This window comes from Schistocerca americana, chromosome 2 (genome assembly GCF_021461395.2).
Source record: "Schistocerca americana isolate TAMUIC-IGC-003095 chromosome 2, iqSchAmer2.1, whole genome shotgun sequence".
Lineage (NCBI taxonomy): Eukaryota > Metazoa > Arthropoda > Insecta > Orthoptera > Acrididae > Schistocerca > Schistocerca americana.
Window position 1 is genome coordinate 203131524 of NC_060120.1, and position 26704 is coordinate 203158227.

General features: G+C 43.4%; 1 protein-coding gene across 1 annotated transcript in view; it reads left to right on the forward strand.

Moving 5' to 3' along the window:
* The window catches only part of LOC124593877 (probable G-protein coupled receptor 158), a 343981-nt gene that overhangs the window by 266359 nt on the left and 50918 nt on the right, over nucleotides 1-26704 (forward strand). Inside the window, exons 9-10 of the mRNA XM_047132224.1 lie at nucleotides 17898-18059; nucleotides 23659-23784. Coding sequence (XP_046988180.1) covers nucleotides 17898-18059; nucleotides 23659-23784 — 288 coding nt within the window. The remainder of the gene's footprint in view (nucleotides 1-17897; nucleotides 18060-23658; nucleotides 23785-26704) is intronic.

Sequence of the window (26704 nt, forward strand, 5' to 3'; positions counted from 1 at the left end):
TTTAGCTCACGCAGGCTGGCGTGAGGTCTGGAACAGGACAAGGAAATTAGAATTTAGAAAAACGGACGTAGCTAGTGGAACACTTAACTTTAATCCATTAATGGTGAACGTCGGTCTTGACGGTACATGAATCAATATCAATAGTACTGATAATGGTGCCTTGCTAGGTAGTAGCAAATGACGTAGCTGAAGGCTATGCTAAACTATCGTCTCGGCAAATGAGAGCGTATTTTGTTAGTGAACCATCGCTAGCAAAGTCGGTTGTACAACTTCTATTGCTGTATTTCTGTCTTTTTCTAATTATTTTTGTACTCCCTTCTGTCGTCGATCCATTGAAGTATTTCTTCTGTCACCGAACGTATCTTCACATTTACCTCTCTTATACCTATATTTGTCCAACTTCTGTGAGTGTCCCTTTTAGAACTGTCCAGTCGCTTTCAATTAAAGTGCGCACCGAGGTACTCATTATCACAGTATCTACAGCCCTGTAGAATCTCAAATGCATTTCATCATTTCTCAGTACTTCGGTATGCCACTTCTTACCACCTTGATTTTTCCGAACGCTTGTTTGAAACTTCAGTCTACTCTTCATCTCTACTAAATTTTATATATGTATCACCGCCAGACACCACACTTGCTAGGTGGAAGCCTGTAAATCGGCCGCAGTCCGTTAGTATACGTCGGACCCGCGTGTCGCCACTATCAGTGATTGCAGACCGAGCGCCGCCACACGGCAGGTCTAGTCTAGAGAGACTCCCTAGCACTCGCCCCAGTTGTACAGCCGACTTTGCTAGCTCTGGTTCACTGTCTACATACGCTCTCATTTGCAGAGACGACCGTTTAGCATAGCCTTCAGCTACGTCATTTGCTACGACCTAGCAAGGCGCCATATTCAGTTATTATTCTGAACAGATAATATTGTGAATCATGTACCGTCAAGAGCGACGTTCATCATTAATGGATTAAAGTTAAGTATGAAACTAATTACGTCCGCTTTCTGAATTCTAATTCCTTGTCATGTTCCAGACCTCACGTCAGCATAGTTCTTCCCTTCTCACACCAGCCTGCTTAATCTAAAACGCGTGCATTTCAGCCTCCTCTAGTAACACGGTGTTGGCTCTTCAGCCAACATATATACTCCGCAAGCCACCGTACGTTGCTTGGTGGAGGGTGCTCTGTACCACTACATTTCCTTTCCTGTTCTACTCGCAAAAAGAGCGAGGGAAAAACGACAAACTGTATGTCCTCGTACGAGTCCTAAATTCTCTAACCTTATCATGCACGTTGCCGTTCTGCAGTCAGCCTCAAACGCCGGTTCTCTAAATTTCCTCAGTAGTGCTCCTCGAAAAGAACGTCGCTTTGCCCCAAGTGTATCCCATTTGAGTTCCCGGAGCATCAGCGTAACAGTTGCACGTTGTTCGAACCTACCGGTAACCCACCTCTAAATTGGTTCGATGTCTTTCTTTAAGCCGACTTGGTGAGGATGCCAAACACTCGAACAACACTTAACAGTGGGTCACAGTAGTGTCCTATACGTGGTTTCCCTTACAGATGAACCACACTTTCATGAAATCCCCCCCCCCCCTCCAATCAACCAAACTCGACCATTCGCCTTCCCTACTACAGTCCTTACTTGCTCATTCCATTTCATATTGCTTTGTAGCGTTATACCAAGATGTATCAAGCAGCACCCTATCAATGCTGTAATCCAACATTATGGGTTTGTTTTTCCCAATCATCTGCATTATCTTACATTTTTGTACATTTAAACCTAGCTGCCATTCATCAGGCCAACTAGAAATTTTGTCTAAGGCATCTTGTATCCTCCTGTAGTCACTCAACTTCGAGACCTTATCTACACCACAGCATCATCAGCGAACAGCCGCACACTGCTGCCCACCGTGTCCGCCAAATCATTTATGTGTATAGAAAATAACAACTGTCCTGTCACACTTCCCTGGGACACCCCTGTTGATTCATTCACCTCTGATGAACACTCGCCGTCGAGGATAACAAAATGGGTCAAATGGCTCTGAGCACTATGGGACTCAACTGCTGTGGTCTTAAGTCCCCTAGAACTTAGAACTGCTTAAACCTAACTAACCTAAGGACATCACACACATCCATGCCCGAGGTAGGATTTGAACCTGCGACCGTTCCAGACTGTAGCGCCTTTAACCGCTCGGCCACTCCGGCCGGCCGTCGAGGATAACATGCTGGGTTCTTTTACTTAAGAAGTCTTCGAGCCACTCACATATCTGGGAACTTATTCTGTACCCTTGTACCTTCGTTGACAGTCTGCGACGTGGCACAATGTCAAATGCTTTACGGAAATATAGAAATATGAAATCGGCCTGTTTTCCTTGAACTACGGTTCCCAGGATATTATGTAGAAAAAGGCAAGTTGATTTTGGCACGAACGATGCTTCTTAAAGATAGTGCTCATTCGTAGACAGAAGCTTTTCTCTCTCAAGGAAATGTTCAAGTATTCTGCAGGACATCGAAGTTTAATATATTGTCTGTAATTTTTCAGGTCCTTTCTTTTACGCTTCTTATATACAAGAGTCACCTGCGCTTTTTTCTCGTTCACTTGGGAGTTTATACTGGGTGGTGGATTAGCGATAAATGCAAGCTAAGTAGGGATTCAATGTCTCAAAATACTCTTTGTAAAACCGAACTGGGATTCCATCTGGACCTGCTGACTTATATCTTTTCCACTCCTTCAGTTGTTTCTCTACACCAGGGTGCTTATTACTACGTCATCGATACGGGAGTCTGTGCGATGGTTAAACGACGGTATGTTTGTACGTTTCTCCTGCGTGAATTATTCTTAATTGCGAAATTATGATCAGAGTCTGTATCCGCTCCTGGGTACGCCTTACAATATGCTATTTGACTACTGAATTTGTCTGACCTCTGTTATCGGCAGGCAAAGAACCTGGTTCTTGACTTTGGGGAGCTCGCAGTCCATCACCTAACACAAACACCTCTTGCTTGACCGATTAACCTTGGAAATTAGAAACGTTCCGTTGCGACGCGTTGCTTTAACAGCCACTTAACTGATTGGATCGCAGAGCGGACCACGCCTTACTCTTATCGATCAGCGTTATGTTAATGGGAGTCGCCTTCATTTCTTGGCTACGCTTGACACACTCCCTTTACTATCTGAAAGTGGAATTTTTTAGGTCTGCTCTATATAAATCACTTGGAGCGCTTCGGTCAGGGTATCTTTTTCTACCACATTTCTCTCGCGTCATCCGTGAAAGGACAGAAGAATGGATTTAGGAGTAGGCCCCTTTTCAAACTGATATTAATGTTATCTCCATGCTACTTAAGGAAGATAGATGTACGTGGTGAAAGAGTTATTGCATCTGACGTCGAGTGACCTCTGTTTCAGTGATTGAACGACGGCAGAATCACAAGTAGGTGCTATGTGTAGGACCTCCAAGGCTCATCACAAAACATAATCACAGTCTTTCTCATTCCCTAAAGCAGAGTAGGCGGAGATATGTGGCAGATATGGCGATAGAGTACTATCCAAGCCCAGGCGCAAGTGTTTCGGAGCAGACAGTACAGAGCACATTTTTGAAAATCAGCCACCCCTAAGTGTTCCCAAGTCGATACAATCCATCGTCCATTACCACTGCAGTGGGCACTGAATCATCGAGAATGGACCCTGAATCTATGGAATCGTGTCACCTAGTGGAATGAATCACGTTTATTGTTACACCAGGTGAATACCCTGTCGTCCGGAGAACGAGCACTGAAAACATGCATCGCAGCGCAGGCGTGGGAACGTGGGGATAGAGTTATGCTGTCGAGTCATTTCACCTGTGCGTCGATGGGAACTGACGTAGCATTCGAAGACGCCATGACAGCCTGGCTGCTCTGGACTACGTGAATATTCTTGCTGACTACCTGCAGCCTGTCATCCCACACAGTGATGACACTGAAATACTATATAGCAAGCGAGTGCGAGTGGTAATGTGCTGGCTCACAAATACGCAACGTTTGAGCCAGAAAAGACGATTTTATTTTTAAAAGAGTACTCCAAATAAACACATCAAAAAAAGTTTTGCATCACCCCGGTTCCCAGAACTCCTGAAGACAGACGCTGACTGTGGTTACTGTGTCACAAACACATTCCCTTTGACTGTTCAGAGATGTCACTAAACCCGCACAAATATGTAAACAACCACGCATAAGCAACGCCTATTAGACGGAGGGGGTCCGACAGCCGATCAGTTCCAGTCATTCCAACAGGAAGGAGGTATACGGCTCGTGCTGTCTGTAGTTCAACCATGCCTAGACGGTCAGTACCGCGGTTCGATCGCACCCGCATTGTTACTTTGTGCCAGGAAGGACTCTCAGCAGGGGAAGTGTCCAGGCGTCTCGGAGTGAACCAAGCGATGTTGTTCGGACGTGGCGGAGATACAGAGAGACAGGAACTGGCGATGAGATGCCTCGCTCAGCGCGCCCAAGGGCTACTACTGCAGTGGATGGCCACTACCTACGGATTATGGCTCGGAGGAACCCCGACAGCAATGCCACCATGTTGAATAATGCTTTTCGTGCAGCCACAGAACGTCGTCTTACGACTCAAACTGTGCGCAGTAGGCTGCATGATGTGCAACTTCACTCCCAACGTCCATGGAGTGGTCCATCTTTCCAACCATGACACCATGCAGCGCGGTACAGATGGACCCCACAACATGTCAAATGGACTGGTCAGGATTAGCATCACGTTCTCTTCGCAGATGAATGTCGCAAATGTCTTCAACCAGACAATCGTCGGAGACGTGTTTGAGCCAACATGGTCAGGCCGAACGCCTGAGATACACTGTCCAGTGAGTGCAGCAAGGTGGAGGTTCACTGCTATTTTGGGGTGGCATTATGTGGGGCTGTTGGTGCTCATGGAAGGTGTCGTAACGGCAGTACGATACGTGAATGCCATCCTCCAACCGATAGTACAACCATATCGGCAGCAGCATGTTGGCGAGGCATTCGTCTTCATGGGCGCCAATTCGCACTCCCAACGAGCATATCTCGTGAATGACTTCCTCCAGGATAACGACATCGCTCGACTAGAGTGGCCAGCATGTTCCCAAGACATGAACCCTATCGAACATGCCTGGGATAGATTGGAAAGGGCTGTTTATAGACGACTTGACCCACGAACCACTCTGAGGGATCTATGCCGAATCGCCGTTGAGGAGTGGGACACTCTGGACCAACAGTGCCTTGATGAAGTTGTGGATAGTATGCCATGACGAATACAGGCACGCATCAATGCAAGAGGACGTGCTACTAGGTTTTAGAGGTATCTGGACCACCACCTCTGAAGGTATCGCTGTTTGGTGGTGTAACATGTAACATGTAATGTGTGGTTTTAATGAGCAATAAAAAAGACGGAAATGATGTTTATGTTGATCTCTATTCCAATTTTCTGTAGAGGGTCCGGAACTCTCGGAACCGAGGTGATGCAAAACTTTCTTTGATGTGTGTGGTTATGTATTTCTTTAACACTTAAAAGTCTGAGAAATTCAGCTGTATGCAACCAACTGATAGTGCTATTTTTGGTATCAGGAACTGAACAGTTTAATTTGAATATAAAACCGTTAAATTTCACCGCTCTCCAGAGGCTCAATTTGAACATAGATTAAATAAAGCACACTAAGTCCTAAAACATGGAAGAAAACAATACAGTTAACGAGTATTCCATAATAATAAATCCTACATGAGTATACATTTAGTTATCAGATCGGAACAGGTAATGGCGCACTATAAAAAAAACACTGTGAAACAAATGGGCAAGGATGTAGAAATCAAATTTAAAGGATAACGCCCAGCTGGCATCAACAACCATTGAACACCAAAGACAGCACAGATAACGCTGATAAATTACAAAGCGGGCTGGAAACCGATAGGCAGTTGTGTCACGTACAGACAGAAGCCTTTAGCAATGCATACAACTTGATTTCAAAGTGACATTACTGAGGATAATTCCATAAAACAGAGTACAAACAAAATTTGAGCCAGAAGACCCAAATGGCTTCAGCTAAGACAAGAAAATTTAACTTGCATTTATTACAGAAGCTCATGTAATGTCCACAAATTATCATCAGTTTAATAGGCAGAAATAACAGTGAGATAAAATCCAAAGTAAGTTATCGCGACCAATGAACGCCGTTCAAATAACGTCGGGGTTAACCCAATCCCATAGGCTACTGTACGCTGTCATAAGTAAGCATAGACTACAGTAGATATCCTAGTAGCCTTAGTCACTAAGGATCGCGACGCGTTTCCTGCACGCTAGGTGTGTTACATACCTATTGGGCGTTACCTCACAGCAGTCACTTCCTTCATGCGTGCGATCAATGTGTTAGTAAAGTCTCCTAGAAACTGGAAGTGATGAACCATATAGAAAGTGAGTGAGGACATACAAAGCCCCACGTAATCTGGGAAACAGTTTCTTTCTACGTAGTTATCGTCCTGTATTTTACTTAAAAATAAACTGTATGAACATCAAAATCTAAATTTTCAATCTTCAATTCGAGTTTCATTTGAAAATTTTTGATTTGTAACGTGAAACAGAGGGATGTCGAGTAATACATAAAAAGCAATCTTATCGAAAATAAAAGTGAAATTTGAAAAAAAACTCAGGAAAAAATGAATCAAATATCACTTCAATACTTCGTTGGACATATATAAAACTTATTTCTGTTATTTAGAAACAAATTTCGCATTTTATCATCAATAAAAGAAAACTCTTGCCTTTCAACATAATGAAGAACATTCTATTGAGTACAAAATAACAAAATAATTTTATACACTTTTTTGTTTTTGCCCATGTAAACTGTACTTGCATCAGAAGCAATTCCTTTGGTTACATGGGAGCGCAGAAGTTACGTGATAAAGCAATTTTGCGTCTTGAGGTTGAAGTTTTTGTGTCCCTGTATGCTTGCAACTAAATTTCTTTTTGGAGACGGTCCGCCTTGACCAAAACACAATTTCTTATTTTTCTTTTAATTCCGCAGACATGTTTCGCTGAAGTTACAGCGTCATCAGTGGGTTTTACGTTATCTTCAATGAAACAGGAAAACAGTGGAAGAAAACAACTACATTGAATTATATATAATTCAGCATACCCACAGCATGTGGTAACAAAGTATGTATGCAAAATCTCATCCGTTTTTCAGTTATGTAAATACTGTCTTTATAAACTCAAATTTATAAAAAATGGTTCAAATGGCTCTCAGCATTATGAGACTTAACTTCTGAGGTCATCAATCGCCTAGAACTTAGAACTAATTAAACCTAACTAACATAAGGACATCACATACATCCAAGCCCGAGGCAGGATTCGAACCTGCGACCGTAGCGGTCGCTCGGTTCCAGACTGTAGCGCCTAGAACCGCACGGCCACTCCGGCCGGCCAGATTTGTATATATAGTTTCTGTTTAATAGAAGATAATATAAAACCCATTGATTAAGTTGTAGCTTTAGCGAAGCGCGTCAGGCGAACAAAAAGAAAAATAAGTAATCGTGTTTTGCTGAAGGCGGACCCTCTCCAAATACAAGCAAATTTTGTCACTACTAAAAAGGAATTTTTATTCCTAAGGGTTAAAATGGACAGTGGATTATCACTGAATTCTGTGAGGTTCCAGTTATATGAAAAACAAACAACGAAACAAACAAAGACAAATCGGTCGTTCCCAGGTTCTCTATTACACACTCCTGTCAGTTTTTTCCCCTGCCAATGCTGCCAATGCCATCGGTAATCCTACGACTTACTATCTCATTTATGTACTGCACCAAAACTACTGAACCGCAGTTTTCGTAGAGTGCAACTATACTTAAGCCTAAAACACACACTGTAGCTCCACAAAACAGTTCGCAAAGTGTACATATTACCATGCTGATGAAAGATATCCATTCTGCTCAACTGTTCCACTTCGCCCGTGATTTTGGAGATAAAACAGCAGATGTAAAGCCAACGCTGTCTTTAAACAAACTTGAATGACGTGTTTGTCACGTATGTAAATTGACAGATAGCAATATACACTCTCGCTCAAAGTGACATTCAGTCCGGCAGTTGTTTATAGCGTCCATGTCACACACAAGTGCCAACACTTGTCGTTGAGCGACCATCCTCCAGTTAATCGTGTTCAACGACTACTGCGTCCTCATCCGGGCCGTCGCTAAGTCGGCGCGACTGAGGGCGCCCATGACCCTTCGCTACAGGCAACGAGGTTATGCTAGGTTACCTTCTGCTCGTCATTATGCCCGTTAATTTTTTTGAATACGCCTGAGATACAGCAACATATATTGTGCCATTAACTGAAATTCTACAATAGCTTTATTTGGCACTGTTTCAACTTATGACCTTCATATTGCTACACGCTGAGGTTGAGTGTGCAAAACCAGTGGCGTTATGGTAGATTTTTTTAATAATTAGGCCCTAAGTTAATTAATATAATAACTAAAAGTAAATATGCGCAATGGATAACGTTTCCCATGCACACAAAACCAACGTGTGTAGCCTGAAGGCCTTAACCGCGTGCTATTTGCTTCTCAGATTAGAATTTTACTTTTCATTACCGAAAGATGAAACAAAGGGGAAAAAGCAGTTTAAAATTTTATAAAATTGACATTTATTCATTGAAAAATGGATTCTTTTCGTTTACAACTTCGTTCATAATATCGCTTAAAATACACTACTGGTCATTAAAATTGCTACACCAAGAAGAGATGCAGATGATAAACGGGTATTCATTGGACAAATATATTATACTAGAGCTGACATGTGATTACATTTTCACGCAGTTTGAGTGCATAGATCCTGAGAAATCAGTACCCAGAACAACCACCTCTGGTCGTAATAACGGCCTTGATGCGCCTGGGCATTGAGCCAAACAGAGCTTGGATTGCGTGTACAGGTACAGCTGCTCATGCATCTTCAACACGATACCACAGTTCATCTAGAGTAGTGACTGGCTTATTGTGACGAGCCAGTTGCTCGGTCACCATTGACCAGACGTTTCCCATTGGTGAGAAATCTGGAGAATGCGCTGGCCAGGGCAGCAGTCGAATATTTCCTGTATCCAGAAAGGCCGGTACAGGACCTGCAACTTGCGGTCGTGCATTATCCTGCTGAAATATAGGGTTTCGCAAGGATCGAATGAAGGGTAGAGCAATGGGTCGTAACACATCTGAAATGTAACGTCCACTGTTGAAAGTGCCGTCAATACGAACAAGCGGTGACCGAGATGTGTAACCAATGGCACCCCTTACCATCACGCCGGGTGATGCGCCCATATGGCGATGACGAATGCACGCTTCCAATGTGTGTTTTCAGCGATGTCGCCAAACACGGATGCGACCATCATGTTGCTGTAAACAGAACCTGGATTCATCCGAAAAAATGACGTATTGCCATCCGTGCACCCAGGTTAGTCGTTGAGTACACCATCGCAGAGCTCCTGTCTGTGACGCAGCGTCAAGGGTAATCGCAGCCATGGTCTCCGAGCTGATAGTTCATGCTGCTGCAACGTCGTCGAACTGTTCGTGCAGACGGTTGTTGTCTTGCAAAAGTCCCCATCTGTTGACTCAGGGATCGAAACGTGGCTGCACAATCCGCTACAGCCATGCAGATAAGATGCCTGTCATCTCGACTGCTAGTGATACGAGGCCGTTGGTATCCAGCACGGCGTTCCGTATTACCCTCCTAAACTCACCGTTTCCATATTCTGCTAACAGTCATTGGATCTCGACCAACGCGAGCAGCAATGTCGCGATATGATAAATCGCAATCGCGATAGGTTACAGTCCGACCTTTATCAAAGTCGGAAACGTGATGGTACGCACTTCTTCTCCTTACATGAGGCATCACAACAACGTTTCACCAGGCAACGCTGGTCAACTGCTGTTTGTGTATGAGAAATCGGTTGGAAACTTTCCTCATGTCAGCACGTTGTAGGTGTCGCCAGCGGCGCCAATCTTGTGTGAATGCTCTGAAAAGCTAATCATTTGCATATCACAGCATCTTCTTCCTGTCGGTTAAATTTTGCGTCTGTAGCACGTCATCTTCATGGTGTAGCAATTTTAATGGCCAGTAGTGTACCTGATTGTCTCCTATTCTAGTTCACATTTGTCACACTATTGGGTAACAGTACATATAAAATTACTCTTATTACCACAGCACTCCCATGCATTTTCATGCAATTGTACACTTACAAATTTACGTACGCGCCCGCACTATCTGGCATGCCAAAGGGCAACCCAAGAAATTAGCAAGGGTATTTACAGAGATGCTGAACCCTTTTTTTTAATGTTAAAGTATTACAGTAACTACCGCGCTCATCTTCTCGTAACAACCACGCGGCGCGAACACAACGTTAAAAATTGAAAAGATTTTAATCAAGCAAATAACTACATGAAATTTACTACAAAAACCTATGACTCATGAAAATGATCCACTCTCTTTTCTCCTTTTATCACAAAAAGTTTACCGGATGCACTGATGGTGCAACGTGAACGAGGCACGCCAAAAATGCGCTGGACAATGGATCACGCAAGAAAATTCCCTAAAAAAGTTTATTAAGCAACGTAGAACACTCCTGCGCCTATCCTACCACATTCGAACCAACTTTGCTGGTTCTTACCGTATCCACCTAGGAGCACCATGACGTCCGCGTTCGCTCTTCCGCGAGTCCTCGCCAGCAGTACCTCCAACATGGGTCCTGGCCGGACTCAACGTCCCTAGTTTCAAATCCTTTGCAGTCATTTTCTGATGGACGAGCCTGCGACCTCTACACTCCACCGATCGGATCTTTTCCGTATCTTTACAGCCATCCCTGCTCTTAATCTTGCTAGTTTCTTCTGTGAAAAGCCTACTGCTGCTTTCTACTATCTTTGGACCAACCTCAACCTTTCTACGGCCCATTTCATCCATTCTCATGCACACATACAGACAAGGAAAACGGAAAGGACTAGGAAGAGTGACACAATGTGTAATTTATCAAATAAAACACCAGTCTTGTCCCATTTCTAAGTTTAATAGTTGGGGTATTGAATAAATATGTCTCAAGAGAGAGTTTAGGCAATTAAGCGATCCACTGGTTCCGCTTCAGTTACATCGCCTTTTCGATTTGATATCGAAGAACCTCAGACATCGTCCGTCAGGATAATTGTACATGTCACAAGGCCGTACTAGTGCTACAGTGGTTCGAGGAGCATGATAGCTATTTCACGTAGATGTTTCGGTAACCCAATTCGCCTGATCTGAACCCAATGGAACATACCGGGAACGTTATCGAGCGCCAGCTCCACACCCAAATGTCATCAGTGCATATAATACCAGAACTGCAAGATCTATGCGTAGAAATTTGTGCCTCATATCTCCGGAAACCTATCATCCATACCACGCAAATCGCTAGCGTACTGCGTTCCAAAGATGGAGAAAATCGCAGTATAAGCTGGTGTTTCTGTCGTTTGACTCGTCAGTGTACATTTAGTTATCTAGGGGCTGAAAAAATTAGTATACGTAGAGGTAAAGACGAGCAATTTTCACTTTTTCTTATATTGTGTTAAATGAGGGGTAAATTTTCCCGCGATGTCAAACTGAAGTCAAAGGATGGATTATACCTACGCTCTATCCAAAGTCCAGCTCTTCCTAATTATTAATTAAATTAATTAATTATTAATTACATTTATGATTTAGCTAAAACAAAATTATGGAGTTTTACCATACAAATGTGGTAAAGTATCGCATTGTGGAACTGCCCCAGCCAGTCGTTGTGGCCGAGCGGTTCTAGGCGCTTCAGTCCGGAACCGCGCTGTGCTACGGTCGCAGGTTAGAATCCTGCCTCGGGCATTGATGTGTGCGATGTCCATACGTTAGTTAGGTTTAAGTAGTTCTAAGTCTAGGGGACTGATGACCTCAGTGCTTAGAGCAATTTGAACCATTTTTTAACTGCCCCATTTCAGATAAACATGGGTAAAAGTAGCTGATTTCATAATAAAAGCAATTGTTGTATTGTAACCAATTTACCCACCACAATATTGAACAGAAATACCTCCTAAATTTGAACATAAATACTTCTACAAAAATCACATTTTCTTCTCCAAGAAACGAGGATTAGTAGGGTAAGGTGAAAGAGTTCAATTACTGAGGCTAAGCTGTCTAGGTACTCAGTAAATAGTGTACTTTGTTAGGTCCTGTGGTTCTTCCTTGCAGTCCCAAGCTATTTTGTTCTTCTTCGGATACTTATTCGCCAAATAGTAAGTCCACATCTACATCTGAGCTGCTGTCACAATGTGAGAAGTCGGAATGTGACTGTGGAGAATGACAACTGGCTGTTTGTCTCTTTTCTCTCTTTTTTTAGCATCGATGTAATGAAATACAGATTACGTCTATACCACGTCTTTTCTTGGCACGTCTTTCCTCCTCTGTATCAAGCTTTTCTTTTCCCATGCATTTTTTCCCATTCGTTCTTCAGTTGGTTTCGACGTTAGAAGCACAGTTTTCTATATTTTGCCAGAACGTTTCCTCCATATCTTTATTTTAGACAGCGAAATTATATGTTCAGGTGAGATAATCTCATGCAGTTTGTGTTGAATATCGTCCTTTGCGAAGATTATCATTAAAGACTTGTCGTTATGTTGTTGGAGCTGCGGCTATTTATTGCAAATCACCTGCAGGGATTTTCCCCAGTTCGCCATGTTTTGACAAATGCGACATTGCTGATTTCGGGGACCAACTGAAGCAAATATTTTCACGCGAAAGTGAAATTTAAGTGCAGCAGTGTCAACAAGTAATTCGTTAACTCTTATTTTCAAACCGTACACTACACAAATGTCAAGTACAGCTTCAGAAAAGTTATATGTAAGTATTAATAAACCGACGTACCTTATTTTCTCATCTGCAGAGTGATCTGACGGAACAAAATTTGATGGAGCAATAATTTACAATAATACATGAAGTCAGCCAAAAACAAACATAGCTCTTCAACTCTTTCATGCGACACCCAGTGTCGACGAAAAAAGTCGTTTGTTCCCCGCTATAAACAAAATGATTTTTCAAGCGGAATTTTACGTGTCCATTCGATAGCGACAGTAAACGTCGAAGAAGAGCCAGTGCTGTATCATCGACAACACTGCCTTGGCAATCGCTGACTGCTACCGCCAAGCATGCAGCACTGCTTAGTCGCTCCTCGATTCCTGTTTATTCTTCATGTTTTACTGTCCCTGTTAATTCATGTCGATAAAACGAATATCGAGGTAGACTAATTTGCAAGCACTCTATCGAATAGCCCTTAAAATTCCGCTTGAAAAATCATTCTGTTTGTGGCGGTAAACAAAGGGATTCTTTTCGTCGACATTGGGCGTCGCATAGGAAAGATGATGAGCAATAACTGTTTGGGTCTACTCCGGTTACATAATGCAAAACCGAAATTACAAATGTCTGCCGAAACACCAGAGAAAATGCCTCTTAGCAGAGACATCCGGTATACTAATCTAAGAACTGAATTATACAGGGTGGGCCAAATGAAAGTGGCCCGGAGAACAGAGTTAAAGGGGACAAAGAACACAGCAGAGGAAAGGAAATACAGTACTAATCTGCCTGTAGCAGATGTTTAAAGTGATCACCATTTATCTCTTAGCACTTTTGAGCCCTGGTCAGCATGTTGATGAAGGCGGATCGAAGTTGGACTGCAGGAAAAACTGCAGTCTCATCCGAAATGTTCTGCTTCAGCTCTTGAAGACACCTTAGATTTGAGGGATTCCTACACAAATTACTCGCACAGTGACACACCAGCTGATCTGGGTGGCCGACTAGGGCCGTGACCAGCCTGACCTCTGCTAACACTCTGTCAGGTGTGGTGGCTGTGCAAATGTGCTGCAAGGTTAGACCAGCTGTATGGGGTGTTGCTCCATCGTGTTGGAAGTGATTATAGGTCTTTTCCTCCTCCGTTAATGCTGCCATAAATGGTTTCAAAATGTTGGCAATCTAACGCGCCGAAGTCAGCATCTGATGAATGATAATGGGACCCATATTGCGGTGTGTAGACACTGAACACCAAAACCCTTCCTTCTGATCTTGTATTGGTGTTTCGTGGAAGTTAAGCGGATTCTGCGCTGCCGAGAACCTGTGATCCTGTGAGTTGACATTGCTACATCCCCTTAGAAAAATTAAGAATGACTGTGCTGGTAAACCTCTTACGTTATTTGACTTTCAAACAGCAGAGCAAAACTGAACGTACTCAGACATTTCTCTCTTTAGTTATTCTGATCAACATTAAGCTGTCACACAATATTTTTAGCGCAACGCAATCTGACATTCAATAATCCCTACAAAAGAATGACCCATACCTTTCAAGAATCACTTACCTCACAAAAATCTTCGTTACTCGAACTAGTGCAATACAGCGAGCGCCAATACTGTCAGCTAAATAAAAGTTTCTAACTATTGAAGGCACTAACTACTGATAGGCATAGTTAGCAAATGAAATATTTTGATGGAGAACAAACAACGTATTTACCTTAATAGTGTTCAAAAGTCATTATATATATATATATATATATATATATATATATATATATATATATATCAATTCATGACATCCAGTTGTACAAATTTACTCTGTCTGATGGACACACGTCCAGATCATCCGCTCTCAAAACTCCGCCATCTCACTCCCCACATCCACCACTGCTGGCGGCTCACCTCCAACTGCGCAACGCTACGCGCTGTTCACATCCAACTGCCCAACACTACAATAGCGAATATGCCAACAATGCAAACCAGCTACAGACTGCACGCAGCGCAGTCAGTGATTTTCATACAGAGCGCTACGTGGCGTTACCAACATAAAAACCTAAACAGCCCACTTACAACATAACCACTCAGACGAAACCAGGCGTCGACAGACATAAAGAACAGGTTCATACCCAAGTCATTCATTGTTATCTCGCTGAAGAGCGACTCATAAGACTGGAGGCGCTGAGGAGCATCTGCTGGTTTTAATGCATGAACAAGAAACACTCGATAAGTCCAGGTGGCGCATTCTTCCGCTTGATCGACGCGATATGCCGACGCGTTGATTTGATAGGACTCAGAAGGGTTTTCTGATGAACTGTAGGCACATTTTCTGGGATGCGGGCACGTTTCGCGGTGTGTTTTGACTCGTTCAAAACGGACCCTGTCTGACGGCGTTTTCGGATTAAGCGTTGCATGGCACTCCTTTGCTGCCAATGTGACACCGCTAAACTACTCAGAAAACAATTGGCAACACCGTTCACGACTTTTTTGCACGTAACGTTCCACCACGAAGACCCGCTGCCCCACTATGAGTAGCATCGTGCCTTTGCGCAGCTACTCTCACACTGACACAGCCCTCAGTACGCTCTGGACCGGTGTGGGTCATGTGGCGGGTGTACACGTGCTGTGTGCGTCAACGAGTGTGGTTATAGGCATACATTAACGTCCAATCGTGTCAGTCGTCTGGGGCACTTTTCTTTGTCCCACTCTGTATTATCGGAACGTGTGTGTGTGTGTGTGTGTGTGTGTGTGTGTGTGTGTGTGTGTGTGTGTGTGTCATTATATATACAGGGCTATTACAAATGATTGAAGCTATTTCATAAATTCACTGTAGCTCCATTCACTGACATATGGTCACGACACACTACAGATACGTAGAAAAACTCATAAAGTTTTGTTCGGCTGAAGCCGCACTTCAGGTTTCTGCTGCCAGAGCGCTCGAGAGCGCAGTGAGATAAAATGGCGACAGGAGCCGAGAAAGCGTATGTCGTGCTTGAAATGCACTCACATCAGTCAGTCATAACAGTGCAACGACACTTCAGGACGAAGTTCAACAAAGGCCCACCAACTGCTAACTCCATTCGCCGATGGTATGCGCAGTTTAAAGCATCTGGATGCCTCTGTAAGGGGAAATCAACGGGCCGGCCTGCAGTGAACGAAGAAACGGTTGAACGCGTGCGGGCAAGTTTCACGCGTAGCCCGCGAAAGTCGACGAATAAAGCAAGCAGGGAGGTAAACTGACCACAGCCGACGATTTGGAAAATCTTACGGAAAAGGCTAAAGCAGAAGCCTTACCGTTTACAATTCCTACAAGCCCTGACACACGATGACAAAGTCAAACGCTTTGAATTTTCGGCGCGGTTGCAACAGCTCATGGAAGACGATGCGTTCAGTGCGAAACTTGTTTTCAGTGATGAAGCAACATTTTTTCTTAATGGTGAAGTGAACAGACACAGTGTGCGAATCTGGGCGGTAGAGAATCCTCACGCATTCGTGCAGCAAATTCGCAATTCACCAAAAGTTAACGTTTACGGCCCCTTTTTCTTCTGCGAAAAAAACGTTACAGGACCCGTGTATCTGGACATGCTGGAAAATTGGCTCATGCCACAACTGGAGACCGACAGCGCCGACTTCATCTTTCAACAGGATGGTGCTCCACCGCACTTCCATCATGATGTTCGGTATTTCTTAAACAGGAGATTGGAAAACCGATGGATCGGTCGTGGTGGAGATCATGATCAGCAATTCATGTCATGGCCTCCACGCTCTCCCGACTTAACCCCATGCGATTTCTTTCTGTGGGTTTATGTGAAAGATTCAGTGTTTAAACCTCCTCTACCAAGAAACGTGCCAGATCTGCGAGCTCGCATCAACGATGCTTTCGAACTCATTGATGGGGATATGCTGCGCCGAGTGTGGGAGGAACTTGATTATCGGCTTGATGTCTGCCGAATCACTAAAGGGGCACATATCGAACATTTGTGAATACCTAAAAAAACTTTTTGAGTTTTTGTATGTGTGTGCAAAGCATTGTGAAAATATCTCAAATAATAAAGTTATTGTAGAGCTGTCAAATCGCTTCAATCATTTGTAATAACCCGGTATATCTTTTTTTACTAACGTAAGTGAGGGGCATTATAATTTGTAGAATATGATGTGTCAGAGGCAGGATGAATAAATAATTGTCGGAGATCATGAATAAATAATGTTAAAAGAATCTTGTTTGGTTTAGTCTACAGTGAAACTCACGTTCTGTGGAGTAAGTACCTCTTTCGCTATTGAGTGTGTGAGTATACGACAAACATACTTGGGTAAGCGAGTGGGTGTCCTGATGCTGGTAAATGGTACCGAAACCAATAGTCATTTAATGCAATATATGTGGACTACCGAGTAAAGTCTTTTTTATTATTATATAAGAAACTATCAGCCACGATTGCGGTAATGAAACCAACCTTTACCTAGGTTTCAGCCTAAATAATTGAGCTCCCGCGGCCCACCGCACAGCGTCCATGGAGACGAGGCGCATGCCAGAGCTTAAGTGTTGGTATTGACTTAGTACTTATGCACCGCATTTTTAAAATGTGACTATGCGTATTCAGGTTGTTTTAGTTTCATTTCTAGACCATGCCCTCATAGAAAAATTTTTGATTCAGATATATCTTCTGAAAAAGGCTCAATTATTTGGCCAAACCGGTTGTTAATTACTGTTTGGTACATTGACATATATTTCGACACCTACTAAAGGTGTCTTCATGAGAACGAAATTTTGATAAATCGCATAATTACGTTGTGAAAAAGCAATGGACGGATTGTAGAGCAGCTACGCTCAAGTCAGAAACATTTTATTTTATGTTTGACTTGAGAATAGTTGCTCTAAAATCGGACCATAGCTTTTTCACAATGGCAATTTTACGATTTATCAAAATTTCATTCCGATGGAGGTGTCGAAACCTAGGCCAATGTACCGAACAGTAATCTGCAACCGGTTGGCTGTGTAATCCCATGTTGAACGAGAGCGAGTCTGCTCTGGGGTCTGTTGGAGCGTCGCGACAAGTGCGGTGTCCTGGTGCTGCAGCTGTGGTACGAGCAGCGGCGGTCGGCGAGCCGCGGGCAGTGCCTGGCGCAGGAGCTGTCGGCGCGCCTGCCGCTCGACGCCTTCCGGCCGGTGGACGGCGTCCCCACCGACGCCGACCTGGCCGAGATCAACCTGGCCGACATGAACCCCGACGACATACGGGTGAGTCTCCGCCACTGTGCACTGTGCAGCTCCGGTCCACTGCCGCGGTCCACTCGGCGCCCATGCGCCAAACAGTGCAATTCCTGAAGTCAGCAGGCTTTCGTGGCCGTTGTGACTGAAGTTAAAATGTTCTGGGTTATTAGACCGTGTCATATTTCTTCTAAAATGATCGACTTTTCGACTCCTGGGATCTTTCTCAGGATCTTCTGGTGTCCACTACTGCTAGAACACCAGCAGAGAGGCCGAAACGTCGATCACTTTAGAAGAAACATGATGCGGCCTAATAACCCAGAATATTTTAACTTCAGTGCAATTCCTGCCTGACTGATGCTCGCGTCTTATCGCGACGTTTCTGGAGACCGAAAATATCCTATGTAGAAATCGACATGGTTTCCAAAAACAAGCGTCGTGTAAAATCCAGGCTGCTCTTCTCCTGCGCGATACCCAGCTGGCAGCGGGCACCCAGGACGATGCTGGGTTCCTTGTCTTCCGGAGCATCTTCGATATAGTTAAGTGCTAAAGTACTAGAAACCCTAAAGCACTAGAGTAAACAACGTTCCCGCCATCTTGCAGCGCCCTTCCTCGGTACATAGTTTTTGCCCTGAGGAAGGCAACTGCTACCCGGCCGAAAACACGGTTACTCTAGTCTTTTAGCATTTCAAGCCTGATATAAGAAGACACGGCAGTGCAGCTACACGGCTTTTAATGATTTAGGGCAATTATTGTTTATTATTCAGTCTCAGTACCACATTTTTAATTAAATTACATGTTTCGATCACTCAGGATCATCTTCAGATCTAAGTAATTGCGTCAACAACCCGTCTTGTCTACCCAGGACCATACGTCAGAGTATCTGTCTTGTCTACTCGGAGCCGGCCGGAGTGGCCGAGCGGTTCTAGGCGCTACAGTCAGAAACCGCGCGACCGATATGGTCGCAGCTTCGAATCCTGCCTCGGCCATGGATGTGTTTGATGTCTTTAGGTTAGTTAGGTTCAAGTAGTTCTAAGTTCTAGGGGACTGATGACGTCAGCAGTTAAGTCCCATAGTGCTCAGAGCCATTTGAATCATTTGTCTACTCGGAACCACACAACAAAGTACTCTGATATGTGGTTCTGAGTAGAGAAGGCGGCTTGCTGACGCAACTACCACGATCTGAAACTGGTCTAGAGTGATGGACAAATGTAATATAATTAAAAGCGCGCAACTGGCACTGAACAATAAATAAGAATTATCTTAAATATCAATACATTTACCGATTCTCACGGCACGAATACGTCACGTGTATGAATTTTAATTAAAGTGACGCCAGCCACGGAAGCGTACGTACTCTTATTTCTAATCGTAGTTTACTACTTCCTTCAGTCTCCAGCTGGGACATGTGATTGCGGCTTACAGCCCAACCTCCGCCCGAAGATGCCACTTTCTTACTACAAAAAAATAGTGCTTCATCACCTTACGCGTTAGCTTCACATCTAACCAGATTACCAGCCTACATTACACTTTGATGGTGCCACGAACTAGCTAATGAAACAATGAAAGTGCTCTTCATGTTTTGGCACTACATTTGCTAAAACCGTTCCTCAGTAAACGGCCAACTTCTTTTCGATGTAGGGGATACGCTGATCAGCCAGAACATTACGACCACCGACCTGCTATCGATGGAAGCCCGTCCAGGTGATATCAGTGTCACCTGACGAGGGGTGACAGCTAGTCAGTCACACGCACGCTGAATGTAGTATAAGTGAGCGTGCTTTCCGTGTGCAGAATGGCGAAGGTGCACGATCTATCTGCGTTTCATCGAGGGCACATTGTGATGGCCCGAAGGCTCGGATCGAGCGTTTCGGAAACTGCACGACTCGTCGAGTGTTCGAGGAGTGCTGTGGTGACTGTCTTCAGCACCAAGGTGAAACCATGTCCAGACGTCGTGGGGTTGGATGGCTTCCCCTCGTTGTAGATGTCGGACGTCGTAGCCTGGACAGGCGGCGAACTGTGGTGGAACTAACATCAGACTAATGCTGGCCAGAGTACAAGTGTGTCTGAATTCACAGTGCGCCGAACACTCCTTACGGTGGGCCTCCGCAGCCGACGACCCAGGCATGTGCCAATGTTAACACCACGACATCAGTAACTACGGCTAAAATGGGCACACGACCACCGGTACTGGACGTTGGCGTAGTGACAGAGCGTTGCATGATCTGATGAATCCCAATATCTTCTCCATCATGCCGATGGGAGGGCGCGAATCCGTAGTCTTTAAGGGGAAGAGCTCCTTGACACCTTTACTGCGGGACGGAGACAAGCTGCCGGGGACTCTGGGAAACATTCACGGGGGCATAGATGGGTCCAGTCGAACACGTGCAAGGGACCATGCTACCAAGAAGAATCGTACACTGGTTGTAGACCACGCACACTTCTTCATGACCATCATGCTTCCCGACGGCAGTGGCATTTTTCAACAAAATAATGCGCCACGTCACAAAGTAAGGAGTGTGATGCAGGGGTGCGAGTTCCAATTGATGTGGTGACCCCCCCAACTCGCCATATCTGAACCCGATTGAATGCATCTTGGATGTGACTGAATGTGGGGTCTGAGCTCATCACCACCTCAACGTAATTTACGGGAATTAGGTGACCTATGTGTTGACATGTGGTACCAGCTCCCTGCAGGCCTCTTTGGTTCCACGCCACGACGGGTCGCCGCTGTTACCCGTGCGAAAGGTGGTCATACCGGTTATTAGGTAGATGGTGACGACGTTGTGGCTGATCAGCGTATTATCACCTCAGTATTAATCATTCATAATATCCATTCCCTAATGACGACATTCATTACAACCTGAAGCAAATTAGCTACTAAACCTTCCCTCCAGTTCAGAGTTGTACTAAAACCCCACAAGTAACTAAGAGAATCGTTGGATACTTATCTTCTCAATCGGAAGTCACAAATTCTCAAATCCGCTTCCGGCCATCCGGGTTTAAGTCTTCGTGACTTCCCTAAATCGCTCTTGGCAAATGCCGAGATGGTACCTTGGGAAGGGCACGCCGATTTCCTTTCCACCCTTGAAACATTCCTTTTCTAAGGATCTCGGTGTCGACGGGACGTTAATCCTTAATCTTCCTTCCTTCCTACCTTCAAATTCTCAACACTAAACACGAACTCTCCAGAAAACTCTCAACCCCTCGCAACGGGTCCTGCCCATCCACTCATTGAAGCCAGTGTCACACAAAATGAATAGTGGCTTCATTGTCTCGTTACATTACTGCGCAATAATAATAATTCTCACAGCCGGTAAACGACTGCAAGTTGTGTAACCTTTGGCCGTAAGCTTAGCTATTAAATTTCACTTCTGCAAAGTGTTGGATTCATCGGAATATTACCGGAGGTTCCATATTTTGTCTCAAACGTCATCAACCTAAAAACATTCTAGCTACAAACCCACTACAAACTATGCATAAAAAATAATGGTAATTCTCAAGTTCTCCTTATCTACGTAAGACAGTCAGAGACAGTCGTGACGCACCCATATGTTTTGACGGTCACGTTACTATGCATCACCGAACGAATGTATCATCATCACTTGTCACTAAGTGCACTGAATTTTCACCAGCTGATAACATACTCTGTTAGGAAGGTTGGTTCGCTGTTATACTTAGACATGAGCAGCAGTAGAAATTACTTCTTTCTTTTCTAGGTAGTAAAGGCTAGTGTCGATTCTCTTACAGCTTAATTCTTTGATGCCACATTCCAGAGTTACCAACTGATTTATCCTTGGGGCAGTGTGCAAAAGAAATTGAAATACTAAGCTAGTAAAAGAGCTGCTATTTGTAACTTATTACCCTTTTTCATATACATCTGCCCCATTAAATCTCGTAGAATGTTTGCCTTAAACTCCTTCCAGTGTTTATTGATTATGATTAAGTGTTACTAAAAGATGTACAAAACACTGTAGAATTAAGTTTTCATTTCTCTTCACATTTATTAACACACAGTTTTGTTCGATGATCAGCTTTACAAACTAACTGAGCATCGATATCTTAGCATAGATCAGCAAGCTAAGAATTTTCAAACAGTGCACTAGTGGCAATAATCAACAAATTAGTAGTAATGTTGGAGACTCGTTACGAAATTTACGTGGCAGTTACACTTAGTGCCCAACCACGATTCACTACCGACTACAAGATATTTACTAATGACTGATAACTTGTGACTGACATAGATTTATACATTCTGACTACCAGAAACTCACATAGCGACCTTAGTAACTGAATACCAACTGCAGACTAGTTATTACTTTGTACATTGTGCCTATTAACAGAAGCTCGCATTACAGAACTTACAAACTGATAAAACACTAAGCTATTCCATTTCAGATATGAATAGGACAGGAAAAATAAAGGCAAGAAAGATAGCCATTAACGTATGTTTGTTTAATCAAAAACTGTGAAATTAGGGAATGACAAATTAAGAGGTACTACCTAATGAGAGTGAAATTTTAAAGAGTATGTGGGTCAACAAAGTTCGCTGTGAATTTTCTGGGGAGTGTATTTTTTTAATTTCAATGATTAAGTAAATAGCATCTTATTTTAGTGAAAGTACACGTTTTCAGACACAGAAAACTCAGTGCTATAAAACTACGGCACTGAATTTTGGGAAGTATTACGCCTTAAGACAGGAACATTCTGGAACACGAAAATTTTGAATACGAATAACTTGCGAAATATTAAGCTCTCGCAAAAAGTAAAACGTTTATTGTAACATGGGGAACTAGTGCTTTTAAGTAAGCTGTTTCCATCTTGAGATAAACAATTTCTAGCAAAATTAAGATCCGAAGCACACGCACTAAGTTATGAATATTTCTTTAAATAAAGTTTTTCAATAAAAACAGAATATAGTATGGTCACCAGCAATCGGTAAACTACAGTGTGAATAGTGAAGTTTAATGAAATTCCGCCCTAATTAGAATTTAGTGTTTTCGAACACATATAGGGTGTTAGAGGCATAGGTCGAGATTTGTGATCATCTGTACGTTAATGTGTGCCAACTTCTGTGTGTAAACTGTTTTTTCTCTGCAACTAAAAGACTTCCCGCATAAACATCACTTAATTTACTACCTAATGTTTTCTGCACGGTCATAACTGCACCGTAAAGTGGACTACGCCTTTCAGTATAGACTGTCCGTTTGCCACCACGCATCGACACTTCAATACCTGATCTGCTGCCCAGGGGAAAACCAACTTTAATGGCTTGCTTGTGCCACATGTACTAACCAATCCAAGAGCAAACTACTCGTAATAATTTATGTAGTAAATATTGATGTAATGTTGTTCAGTACATTTCCTCAGTCACCAACATAAATATCTGTACTTACACTCCTAACACCCTATATGGATTAGTAATGTAAAGAGCTCAGAAAAGGAAAAAAAGAAAATTGGCAAATGGAGTGGTATAAAAACAAGCGGGATAATCCCACCTTGCTCTGTTACGTACACAGCCATCCTCCACTTTGACGTAACCTGAGTGTGCGCTGTGTCGGTGACACGTTTACTACTGTGTTTTCCCCAGTTGCAGCTCTGAACGTGCTTCGGCGGCCGCGTGTTGCAGGCGGAACTGAAGCGGCTGTACACGCAGCTGGAGATCCTGAAGAACAAGACGATCCGCGCCGACAACCCGCACATCTCCAAGCGGCGCGGCGGCCGCAAGGTGGCTCACAGGCGCTTCTCCCTGCAGGCGAGTCCGGCACGCCGAGCACGCTACACACTACACACTACACAACTACACAACCACACTACAAGCACCAGCACCGTGCATTCATCTCGTCCACTCACACTCCGAACACAACAGCGGTAACAGGAACACTAAATACACACGACAGTAAAGTTCTGACTACAGCGTCATACAACAGGTGCCACGAACGACACAAACATCGTCACCGAAGACATAATCACAAACACGCTTCCAGCTTGCCTCTACACCCGCTTATTTGGTGGATTCTACTCAGGTGTTTCACACTGCACTAGCTTTCTTGTATACTACTCGACGAGGTCGGCCTTACTCTTTCACTTCACGAGCGCGTTCGTACTCGTAGCATTACCTTACTTAAATACGTCTTTAAATAACTCGCAGGTATGACTCATTTTGAAGTGAAACGTCAAGCTTCAGCAGTCCACAACCTTACCATTTTTTTCTCTACCATCAGCTCTTTAATATGTTGGCTTCTCATTAGACCAACAATGAGACTATATGTGCTTATTTACAACTCTCAGCTCTCTATTTAAAACCCTCAGATATGTCTTAGTTTTTTCTTCTCGAACTTGAAGAAATTGAGTTCTGGAGACAATATGAAACGAGACTTCATCAAGGAGAGGTCGAAATCAGCGCAACTGTTTAGAATTAGGACTGTACTAGAAGAATATCGAGTTTTTTATGTTTACTGTTCTACCTAGAAGTTATGTTCAATGATGATTCAACTCTGCAAGGGAATAATGATGATTCCAGTTATACTTCTGCGTAAAGCTCGAGACGTACAGGTGACAAGTCCCAAGCAGAAAGGTATGTCGTTTACTGTTCACAGTAGACTCAGTATTGAGTTGTTCCATCCTCATCCATAAAGGTGTGGGAAAAAAAAGGAATAACATTGGCACGAGCGGAGCTTATATAGTACCCATTTCTACCGCTAGGCGTGTACAGTGTATCTCATTGGCAGTTCAGAGCCTCGTGTGTTGTCCACCTGGCTAGTTCTGTTCATTTGCAGTGGTTGTTTTTGCTACCACTGTTTTGTTACTGTTTCGTTTTTTATAGTGGTAAATTTAACTGAAAAACTTTCAGCTGTGAAATTTTGTTTCCTACTCGGTAAAAATGCTGCTGAAACTTTTTTAATGTTGAAAACAACCTACCAAGATGAAGTTATGGGAAAAAATCAAGTGTGCGAGTGGTTTGCTCGATTTAAAAATGGCGACATGTCTATTGATGACGAACCTCGTTCTGGACGTCCATCAGCTGCCAGAATCGACGAAACTATTGAAAAATGGAGAGCTTGTGCTCACAGACCGTTGACAGACAATTGATCGACTGCTAGAGATCAGTGAGTTATCTTGGAGCTCGGTTCAACGAATTTTAACGGAAGATTTGGGAATGAAAAGGGTTGCTACTAACGCACCTGCACACGCACCCATCTCTGTTACACAGTTTTTGGCTAAAGTGGCATGGTTCAGCTGCCCCACGCATCCTATTCGGCTGACCTGGCTCTGTGCGATGTTTTCTTATTTCCACACATGAAAAGGGGCATGAAACGACACGGGTTTGACAATAATGAAGAAGTCAAGGGAAAAAAACGAGGGAGGAGCTGTCAGCCATTTCTAAAGTGACTACAAAAAATTTTTAGAACAGTGGAAACACCGGTGGAACGAACGTATTTACTGTAATGGAGAGTATTTGGAAGGGGATATGATTGTTTTGTAAACGATTTGAAAATACATAGCTTTTAAAAAATAATTCAGGTTTTTTTGTGGCACGCCTTCTATGTAGATGATATCGGTTTTCGCGTCTAAATTCTGACATTTATTAGACCTATCTCGAGATCCAATGTTCTCTATTGTTTGTATATACCTTTCAATATCTCTTTCCAAATACAGTTTATGCTCTCTAGCACCATGGCAGTTATATCGTAAGGCATGTTATACCGTCTTGTCCTTTCGGATGAATATCATCTACCCACACCTGAATACACCAAAGAATAAGTATCACACAAGCAGTTTAGCAGACCATGCGGTAAAAGTTGTTGACTAGAATATCATACAGAAGAATGTGAAAGAGAATTGACTTCCAGTTAGATGACGATCAATTTGGGCTTAGGAAAGTAAAGGCACCTCACGGACACTTCTGACACTGCGCTTGATAAAAATGGCAAGACTTATGAAGCCTTTAACTATACAGAAAAAGCATTCTACGATGGAAAATGGAGCAAGATGTTTAAAATTTTCAGAAAATAAATATAAGCTATAGTGAAAGATGGGTAATATAAGATATCTGTAAGAACCAAGAGGGAACAATAAGAATGGAGTGCCACGACAAAACTCCTCTACTGTTCAACTTGCACACTGGAGAAGCAATAACGGAAGTAAAAGAACGTTTCAGCAGTGGGATTAAAATTCAGGGCGGAAAGACATAATTGCACGGTTCGCTGATGACATTGCTATCCTCCGTCAAAGCGAGGAAGTGGTGAAGGACAGGCTGAATAGAAAAAACGTCTACCGGATTCACGATGGGAGTATACCGAAGAAGGGCGAATGTACTGGGCACCACGGAAATCAGAATAGTGATAAACTTGACATCGAAATTGGGATCCATACATTAAATGATGTGAAAGAATTCTGCCATACCGGATCCGGAACATTGCAGGACAAGCGAAACCAATAGTATATAAGAAGCGGACTAGCACAGGCAAAGAGAGAATACCTTGCTAAGGCACGCATACTACTAACAACGCAGGATCTAATTTGGAGAGGAAATTTCTGAGGCTGAGCTTCTGTAACGCAGCTCTGTACGGAAGCGAATCATGTTCATTGGGAAAATGGGAAAGCAAGGGACTCGAAGCATTTGAAATCTGATGTTGTAGAAATATTTAAAACATTATGTGGACTCTTATGAT